This window comes from Protobothrops mucrosquamatus, unplaced genomic scaffold (assembly GCF_001527695.2).
Source record: "Protobothrops mucrosquamatus isolate PMUCROS unplaced genomic scaffold, P.Mucros_1.0 scaffold_271, whole genome shotgun sequence".
In the NCBI taxonomy this organism is placed as follows: Eukaryota; Metazoa; Chordata; class Lepidosauria; order Squamata; family Viperidae; genus Protobothrops; species Protobothrops mucrosquamatus.
In genome coordinates, this window is record NW_015386347.1 from 112,472 (window position 1) to 122,931 (window position 10,460).

Consider the following 10,460-nt stretch of genomic DNA (forward strand, 5'->3'; position numbering starts at 1 on the left):
CAAATGGAAGTGAGGGACATGGATGAATATTGTTCAGAGTGGTCCACGTGTTGGGAGTTATCATCAAGAAGGTCTCTCTGCTAGGTGGCCTCTGCATCTTGGTTAGTGAGAGAAAGAACAGAATGGCTTATAGGGTTGCCAGGTGTCCACTATTTGAGTGGACAGTCCACTTTTTTCACATTATGTTCACTATTTTTTTTCACAAAATAGTGGACATTTTTTTATTCAAAAGCTTTATGATGAAATGGTACGTAATCTAAAGCTGTACAGTCTACTTTTTTTACTACTTAACCCCCACTTGTCCGCTATTTTTTGGAAGCAGACCTGGCAACCCTAATGGCTTATCAAATTAGAGCAGGAGTTTCCAAACTTGGCAACTTGTGGACCTCAACTCCCAGAATTCTGATAACTGCTGCTGAGGAATTCTGGGATTTGAAGTCCACAAGTTGGCCTCGTTTGGAGACCCCCTGATCTAGAGAGCCAAGTAAGATGGAATAGAAAGAGGCAATCCTTTGCTTTAAAGCTGGTAAGATATTTAGAGGTTTAAGTAGCATTTAGATTGGTTTTGGGGTTCAACGAACAAGCAGGAACTCTATTCTGAGGCAGGGGTCTTCAATCTTGGCCCTTTTAGGACTTGTGGACTTCAACAAGGAAGTTCTTCTGCATGACATTTAATTCAATCCCTAACTTTGTACGTAGAAAAATAAAATACAATTTCTGCCTGCTATAAGGCTGCCAACTCTGCTTTGGAATGTAAAGAATTTAAGCAACCCTGTCTTTACTGTGCAGTACCTCCTCCTCTACCATTTTTCATACCCCCCTCTTACTTTTTTTTTTTTGTCAACAATGTCCCAAGGAAATGAAACTGACATGGAGAAGGTGGAGGTGGGAGGCTGGAGAAGAAATGGCGTTCCTATTTAATCACGCAAGCTAATCTGAAGGATGAGCATGACTGCAGGCATAGCTTTACAGGCCGTAACTTGAGCGAACAGTCACCGGGGCACAGGGTGAATCTGGATTGCAAACATTCCCATGTAAATTCAAACAACCAACACATGTCGCAATGAATTAGGAGTGCAGAGACTTTATTGGAGAGGCGGCGTGGAAGATCAAATGGAGAAATTCATTAAAAGGTTTCCCGGTCTGTCCTTAGATATTTTCAAGATTAAAAGTGAAAATAAGAAAGGAAAAAAAGGAGGGATGATACATTTTAAAAGAAAATTGCTGTGTTGGCACGTTGGAAATCCAGAGACCATAGCACAGTGGTAAAGATGTTGAGTCAAGACTGGGGGAGACTTTGAGCCAGTTTCTCTCTGTGTGTCCTAGCTACCTCACACAGTTGTTGCAAAAATTGGAAGAAGGGAGTACAATCAACCGTAATACAGTTGCAGAAACTGGGAATGTCAAAAAAAATGTTCTTTGCAACAATAGGAAGGTTAGCCATACTCCAGGACAGAACAATGGATCCTATATCTACTCCAACACATACCATGATTTAGAACATAGAATAATAGGGTGGGAAGGGACCTTGGAGATCTTCTAGTCCAACCCCTCTCCAGGGCAGGGGGTGCCTATACCAGGGGTAGGTAACCTTGGCGTAGACTGCTCAGGAATTCTGGGAGTTGAAGTCCATGAGTCATAAAAGAGCCAAGGTTGCCTACCCCTGGCCTATACCATTCCAGACTTTCTTTGGGTTTGTTGGGATGGATACACAATGATCATAGAAAGAATAACAGAATTATCCTCATTTGCATCTCACTTTATTAAGCGTGAGCTTAATGAAGAATTTTATTCTAATCTGCATCCTTTCTGGGTGTTAATGCCCAAAATGCTCAAAGAAAATCTTATTTGGGTAGCCCAGGTCTGAGCAGGGAAGCCCTACATATCCCTGAGCATTTCTTCCATGGTCCTGAAGCTCTTGTCTTACATGTGTCCAGCTACTTCCAAACCCCACGCCTGCTTGTTTTACAATTCCTTCCCATGTGGCAGGTTGCTTCTGATCCTAGAAACACAGAAAGCAGTTTTTTTTCCCCTTCTCCAGACAAAAGTAAATCTCCTTTGTTTGGTACCCACAAGGAGTTCATTTTTGTAGCTTCCTTTTTTCCCCCAGCAAAGAGAAGGAAAAAAAATCTAAAGCAGTTGTCAGCTTTCTCAGCCATTGTATACTGGTAAATACAACAGTTGGAAATAGGTTTAACCCTTTCTTTTCTTGGCCCGCTACAATCTGAACGGTTGCAGGACCTGAGTACGGCCAGTCTAGAGAGAAAAGGAGGACTGGGAGTGACATGATAGCAGTGTTCCAGTATCTGAGGGGCTGCCACGAAGAAGAGGGGGTCAACTTATTTTCCAGAGCACCAGAAGGCAAGACAAGAAGCAATGGGTGGAAACCAATCAAGGAGAGAAGCGACCTGGAATTAAGGAGAAAAGTTCCTGATGGTGGAGACAATTAACCAGTGGAACAGCTTGCCCTCAGAAGTTGTGGGTGCTTCATCACTGGAGGTTTTTAAGAAGAGACTGGACAGTCACTTGTCTCAAATGGTATAGGGCAGGGGTGTCAAATTGCCGGCCCAGGGCTGGATGCATCATCTGGAAGCCGTGCCTACCCCATTACCGCCAATGGCAAAACTGGCCCAATACGTTGCGCAACGTCACGAGTTTGACATGTCTGGTATGGGGTCTCCTGCTTGAGCAGGAGGAGTTGGACTAGAAGACCTCCAAGGCCCCTTCCAGCTCTATTCTGATTGATTGATTGATTGATTGATTGAAATATGAGGCACACTGAAATACAGGATGCTTTTGAGTCAGTTTTTGCCTCCTGATAACTACCTGGATGTGTCTCTGCAGACATCTTGACAAGATTTTAGAAGTAATTTGCTATTGCTTTCTTCCTAGGGCTGAGAGTGAGTGACTGGCCCAAAGCCATCCAGCTGGATATTATAGCTAAGGTGGGATTAGAACTGATGGCCTCCCAGTTTCTAGCCTGATGCCTTAACCATTACACCAGACTGTCTAGTTTGATCTCTGAAGTTAACAGTCCATGAGAGAATAACAGAGCAAGCTTGGTATTCTAAACTTTAAAGGGCAGGCAAATGCTATCAACATTCCTCTTCTTCCTTTCCTGTTCCCATTCTAACATTCTTTGCTCCCTCCAAACCATTTGTAAAGGACCTGGATAGCTCATCCCATTTACATTCCTTGCTGGGAAATTGCTTAAGCCAACTTCACCGCCAGTGTAAAGAATAGAAGGCAGATTTCACCTTTCCAGCTGCTCAACAGAGTGCAGTTGTTGGTCAAGAGAGACCTCTGCTGGAATCCATTCACCACTACGTGAAAAAAATAATAATATTTCTAGGTTCAATTAATGCTTAAAGAGAATTGTGAAGGGAATCCTGCATCCAGTTTTGGTCACCACATTATAAAAAAGATGTTGAGACTTTGGGGAAAAAGTGCAAAGAAGAGCAACAAAGAGGATTAGGGGACTGGAGGCTGAAACATATGAAGAACGGTTGCAGGAATTGGGTATGGCTAGTTTACAGAAAAGCAAGGACTAGGGGCAACATGATAGCAGTATTCCAGTATTTGACAGACTGCCGCAAAGAGGTAAACCATTTTTCCAAAGGACCAGAAGGGAGGACAAGAAACAATGGATGGAAACTAATCAAGGAGAGCCGCAACCTAGAACTAAGGAGAAATTTCCTGAAAGTGAGAAGAATTAACCAGTGGAACAGCTTGCCTCCAGTAGTTGTGGGTCCCCCATCATGGGAGGCTTTTAAGAAAAGGACTGGACAGCAACTTGTCTGAAATAGTATAGGAGTGATGATGGAGAACCTTTTAGAAGGCCAAGTGCCCATAAATCGCCCCGCTACCGCCCCTCTTCCCATCCCCACCCCGTCCCCACCTCACCTGCCGGGTCACCCATCAACTCCACGGCCCGCCAATCACCCAGGTGGCCCAGCAGCACCATGGCAGCCACGCACTCTGCCTGCACCCTGCAGCAGCATCTGCGTGCGACGGGGCACAAGGGCGGAGTCTTGTTCCCACTGCCCAGCTGCCATGTCTTTGGCTGCGCTGCTCTGCACAGGCTGCGCCCTGGGGTGACTCCTCCGGGGGGGGGCTGCTGGTGAGGAGGGGGCCATGGGGAGGTGGGGCTGGGGCGACAGCGCACATGCCCACAGAGAGGGCTCTGAGTGCCGCCTCTGGTACACGTGCCATAGGTTTGCCACCACTGGTATAGGGTCTCCTGCTTGAGCAGGGGGCTGGACTAGAAGACCTCGGAGGTCCCTTCCAACTCTTGTTATTCAGTTAACAAATGTTCCCCGTTCCTAAATTCAGTTATCAGCCTGGTCTAAATCTTTTATACACCTATGCATACTCTTGGCAAGACTAAACCTCTTTTGGTATGGTACGTTGTAAAGACGGATTATTCATGACATGATTAAGCTATGAACTATATTCCTAGTTCATAAAATTGGTTCATCAGGACTAGCACCGATGATGTTACCTAGTTTGGGTAATGAAACGTCTGCAAGAAAACAACCAAGCTCAGAGAGCACCAAGGACCCCTCATTTCAACCCTGAGCTACAAATATTCTCCTTTGTTAGAACTATATTCTGCAAAAGTTTGCTCTGTTCATTTTTGGTAAGATTTATCCGTTTAATTAAATTAGAAGCAACGAAACAACTGAATCACACATGGAAGCCTTCTGAATGCCAAACAATTGTGTCCCTCACTTTTTTTTTTTGCAAAGCAGTCAAAGGGTTTAGTGTGTAAAATATTCAACAGATTTAATTATGTTTTAATTAATTAATTACAGGCATTTTAATTGTTTGGCAGTTAGGAAGGGATCAACAATGAACACGTCTCCACTTTTACTAAGTAGCTATAGTGTAGTAGTGGGGTTCAAGAGGTTCAAGAAACAGACATCTTTTTCATATAAAACTAGAAAAACTTCTTCTAAATCTACTACTTGCTGATGTGAATAAGTTAACCTTCCAGCCATTAACATTCAGAAGGAGCATTAAATATATAAGACCATTCCCAAAGTTCCAGAGATTGAGTGATTGATTAAAATGCATTTATGTCTTTTAATAAATGAAGTAAAACTGAGGTGCATCGTTTTATTTTTAAAAAAACAGTCCGATGCACCTCCCAGTTCTGAAGGCTCTTGAGTGGCTTTACAATGTATGCATTTCAGCAAATAAAAATTAAAAATCACAACAGCATAAAAGATTTTAAAATACCAAAAGGCTTAAGCTTCACGCAAAACTGCAATAAACAAACCAGCTTCAATGACAGCAACCATTTTGTTCTATGTTAAAGATGCCACCCAGGGAAAAACAAAATTTACCGTACTGCTTAATGGTACATGTTGGGTTCTTCGTGTTGTCTGAGCCTATGTTTGGGATTTTGTGTTTTTTTGGACAGTGGGGGTGTATGTGAGATATTTCCTATGTAACCGCCTCAGTGCATCATCCCAGGTTTTAACAGAACAACAGAGTTGGAAGGGACCTTGGAGGTCATCTAGCTCAACCCTTTGCTCAAGCAGGAGATCCTATACCAGTGATGGCGAACCTTTTAGACGCCGAGTGCCCCAAAACCAACCTGCCCCCGCTTCCGCTCACCTGCCTCCCCGTCCCACTCTGCCAGCCCGCAGGGCCACCTACCACCTCCATGGCCCATCGCAGATCACCCAGGCAGTCCTGCAGTGCCATGGCAGCCACACCCTCCGCCTGCGCCCCACAGCATCATCTGCATGTGACGGGGCGCAAGGGCGGAGTCTTGTTCCCGCTGCCCGGCTGCCATGTCATTGGCTGCGCTGCTGCATGCTGGCCACACCCCGGGGTGATTCTCCTCCGGGCAGCTGCTGGTGTGGAGGGGGCCGTAGGGGAAGGTGGGGCTGGGGCAACGGTGCGCGTGCCCATAGAGAGGGCTGAGTGCGCCATGTCTGGCACACGTGCCATAGATTCGCCACTACGGTCCTATACCATTGATTGTCCAATCTCTTCTTAAAAACCTCCAGTGTTGGAGCATTCACAGCTTCTGGAGGCAGGTTGTTCCACTGGTTAATTGTTCTCACTTTCAGGAAATTTCTCCTTAATTCCAGGTTGCTTCTCTCCTTGATTAGTTTCCCTCCGTTCCTTCTTGTCTTGCCTTCAGGGACTTTGGGGAATAGCATGACTCCCTCTTTTCCTTGTGGCAGCCAGAGATATTGGAAGACTGCTATCATGTTTCCCCTCGTCCTTCTCTTCCTTAAACTAGACATACCCAATTCCTGCAACCGGTCTTCATATTTTTTAGCCTCCAGACCCCTAATCATCTTTGTTGCTCTTCTCTGCACTCTTTCTAGAGTCTCAACAACTTTTTTATAACGTGGTGACCAAAACTGGAAGCAGTATTCCAAGTGTGGTCTTACCAAGGCCTTATAAAGCAGTACTAACCCTTGTGATCTTGATTCCACCCGTCACAGATTATGTTGGCCTTTTGCCCACTTACTGATGAGTTTTACACACAAGTAGGTTACATCTGCTTGCTTTAGTTGTTTTGTGCTTTCTTTCCCGCCAAATGATTTAGAGTGAAGACGAGCAATCAATGGTTGACAATTACCTCTGCAAATTTAGTTACCCATACCACAATCACAAGGAAATCTCACCAATTCATTAGAGGTTCACAGCAGGCAAAAACATTTTGGACCTGAGGTTTTAATGTTAGTGGTAGGCAAAAAGGAATAAGTTCTAGAAACCTAGAACTAAGGAAAAAATTCCTGACAGTTTAGAACAATTAACCAGTGGAACAACCTGCCTCCAGAAGTTGTGAATGCTCCAACACTGGAAGTTTTTAGGAAGAAACTGGACAGCCATTTGTCTGACATGGTATAGGGTTTCCTGCCTGAGCAGGGGGTTGGACTAGAGGACCTCCAAGGTATCTTTCAACTTCATTATTATTATTATTATTATTATTATTATTATTATTATTATTATTATTATTATTATTATTATTATTATTATTATTATTATCATCATCATCATCATATCTCTTGGGGAGATAAAGATTGTCAGAAGGCACAGTTTGGGCCTTTTTAAAACCTATATTAGTACATTTAATTGCATGTAATACACTTCAACAGGGAGAGAGTTGTAAAGACAAAAGTTGCCATTTTTTTAAAAATTTATTCCTGATGTCAGACCTCACTTTTTGATGATGTTGTTGTTAATACAAGGCAGCCACTTAAGACAGTTGCGAACCATGGAGGAAATAACAGAAAGATACCCACCATAAAACCAACACAATTAACCAACACGGCCTTTGTGTTCTGTTATTCTTCTTCCCCTTCTTCAAACACCCCCCCGGGGGGGGCAAACTCTGCCCAAGACTCGCCCCCCCCCTTTCTCCATCGAGCAGCTAAAATATGGCTTTAGCTTTTAGATCAATTCAGCTTTATCCCCCCCACACACACCCACCAAACTCTAACCGGCGGGCCCGGTTTCCTGCATTTTTGCACACTGCCTTTGCACACTCGGCTCACAAGGCCCCCCTCTTCCACACACACACACACACACACACCATTTCTAGCTCCTCGGAGGGGACTCCCCCCCCCCGGCTGCCCAGCGCTCTCCTTGTGCCCCTCGGCTTTGCGCAGCCCGCAACTCAGCGGCGCTTCGCCCGCAGAGAAAAGGCACCGAATACAAAGAGGCGGAATGGGGGGGGGGGGGGCGAGGAAGGAATGCAGAGGCCGGCTACCGGTTCTCCCCTTCCCCCTTCCCGCTCGGCCGGCGTTCTCTCCCCCGCACCCGCTTTTCCCGGGCGAAGAAAGGGCCTCTCCTCCCGCTGCCTGCCTGCCTGCCTCCACCCCCCCCCCTAGGCTCGCCTGGTGCGCTCGGCGGGGGCGCGCCGGCCGGGGTGTCCGTCCCCGCGCGCGCCACGGAGAGGAGAAGGGACGACCTTCTGGCCGGCGGGGGCTGCGGGGGCGCCTTTCCGCGTGCCTGGAAAGAGCGGGAAGGGGAGGCCGGGCGAAGCGAGCCACCGACCCCCCCCCTCCAAAAAAAGGAGAGAGAGAGAGAGAGAAGAAAGGNTGGAGGCTAAAGCATATAAGGAACGGCTGCTGGAATTGGGTATGTCTAGTTTAACGAAGAGAAGGACGAGGGGGGACATGATAGCAGTGTTCCAATATCTCAGGGGTTGCCATAAAGAAGAGGGAGTCAAGCTATTCTCCAAAGCGCCTGAAGGCAGGACAAGAAGCAACGGGTGGAAACTAATCAAGGAGAGAAGCAACCTAGAACTAAGGAGAAACTTCCTGATGCTGAGAACAATGAATCAGTGGAACAACCTGCCTCCAGAAGTTGTGAATGCTCCAACACTGGAAGTTTTTAAGAAGAGACTGGACAGCCATTTGTCTGAAATGGTACAGGGTTTCCTGACTGAGCAGGGGGTTGGACTAGATGACCTTCAAGGTCCCTTCCAACTTTACTATTATTATTATTATTAATACTGATGATGTTATCTAGTTTGGGTAATGAAACGTCTGCAAGAAAACAACCAAGCTCAGAGACCACCAAGGACCCCTCATTTCAACCCTGAGCTACAAATATTCTCCTTTGTTAGAACTATATTCTGCAAAAGTTTGCTCTGTTCATTTTTTGTAAGATTTATCCATTTAATTAAATTAGAAGCAACGAAACAACTGAATCACACATGGAAGCTTTCTGAATGCTAAACAATTGTGTCCCTCACTTTTTTTTTTGCAAAGCAGTCAAAGGGTTTAGTGTGTAAAATATTCAACAGATTTAATTATGTTTTAATTAATTAATTACAGGCATTTTAATTGTTTGGCAGTTAGGAAGGGATCAACAATGAACACGTCTCCACTTTTACTAAGTAGCTATAGTGTAGTAGTGGGGTTCAAGAGGTTCAAGAAACAGACATCTTTTTCATATAAAACTAGAAAAACGTCTTCTAAATCTACTATTTGCTGATGTGAATAAGTTAACCTTCCAGCCATTAACATTCAGAAGGAGCATTAAATATATAAGAGCATTCCCAAAGTTCCAGAGATTGAGTGATTGATTAAAACGCATTTATGTCTTTTAATAAATGAAGTAAAACTGAGGTGCATCGTTTTATTTTTTTAAAAAAACAATCCAATGCACCTCCCAGTTCTGAAGGCTCTTGAGTGGCTTTACAATGTATCCATTTCAGCAAATAAAAATTAAAAATCACAACAGCATAAAAGATTTTAAAATACCAAAAGGCTTAAGCTTCACGCAAAACTGCAATAAACAAACCAGCTTCAATGACAGCAACCATTTTGTTCTATGTTAAAGATGCCACCCAGGAAAAAGCAAAATTTACCGTACTGCTTAATGTTACGTGTTGGGTTCTTCGTGTTGTCTGAGCCTACGTTTGGGATTTTGTGTTTTTTTGGACAGTGGGGGTGTATGTGAGATATTTCCTATGTAACCGCCTCAGTGCATCATCCCAGGTTTTAACAGAACAACAGAGTTGGAAGGGACCTTGGAGGTCATCTAGCCCAACCCTTTGCTCAAGCAGGAGATCCTATACCAGTGATGGCGAACCTTTTAGACGCCGAGTGCCCCAAAACCAACCTGCCCCCGCTTCCGCTCACCTGCCTCCCCGTCCCACTCTGCCAGCCCGCAGGGCCACCTACCACCTCCATGGCCCATCGCAGATCACCCAGGCAGTCCTGCAGTGCCATGGCAGCCACACACTCCGCCTGCGCCCCACAGCATCATCTGCATGCGACGGGGCGCAAGGGCGGAGTCTTGTTCCCGCTGCCCGGCTGCCATGTCATTGGCTGCGCTGCTGCATGCTGGCCACACCCCGGGGTGATTCTCCTCCGGGCAGCTGCTGGTGTGGAGGGGGCCGTAGGGGAAGGTGGGGCTGGGGCAACGGTGCGCGTGCCCATAGAGAGGGCTGAGTGCGCCATCTCTGGCACACGTGCCATAGATTCGCCACTACGGTCCTATACCATTGATTGTCCAATCTCTTCTTAAAAACCTCCAGTGTTGGAGCATTCACAGCTTCTGGAGGCAGGTTGTTCCACTGGTTAATTGTTCTCACTTTCAGGAAATTTCTCCTTAATTCCAGGTTGCTTCTCTCCTTGATTAGTTTCCCTCCGTTCCTTCTTGTCTTGCCTTCAGGGACTTTGGGGAATAGCATGACTCCCTCTTTTCCTTGTGGCAGCCAGAGATATTGGAAGACTGCTATCATGTTTCCCCTCGTCCTTCTCTTCCTTAAACTAGACATACCCAATTCCTGCAACCGGTCTTCATATTTTTTAGCCTCCAGACCCCTAATCATCTTTGTTGCTCTTCTCTGCACTCTTTCCAAAGTCTCAACAACTTTTTTATAACGTGGTGACCAAAACTGGAAGCAGTATTCCAAGTGTGGTCTTACCAAGGCCTTATAAAGCAGTACTAACCCTTGTGATCTTGATTCCACCCGT

General features: G+C 45.5%; 1 protein-coding gene across 1 annotated transcript in view; it reads left to right on the plus strand.

Annotated features, from left to right (window-relative positions):
• The first annotated feature begins 3,558 nt into the window (after window positions 1–3,558).
• HDGFL3 (HDGF like 3) overlaps window positions 3,559–10,460 on the plus strand; it is a 39,630-nt gene continuing 32,728 nt past the window's right edge. The window contains exon 1 of the mRNA XM_015831675.1: window positions 3,559–3,600. Within this exon, the coding sequence (XP_015687161.1) occupies window positions 3,559–3,600 (42 nt within the window). The remainder of the gene's footprint in view (window positions 3,601–10,460) is intronic.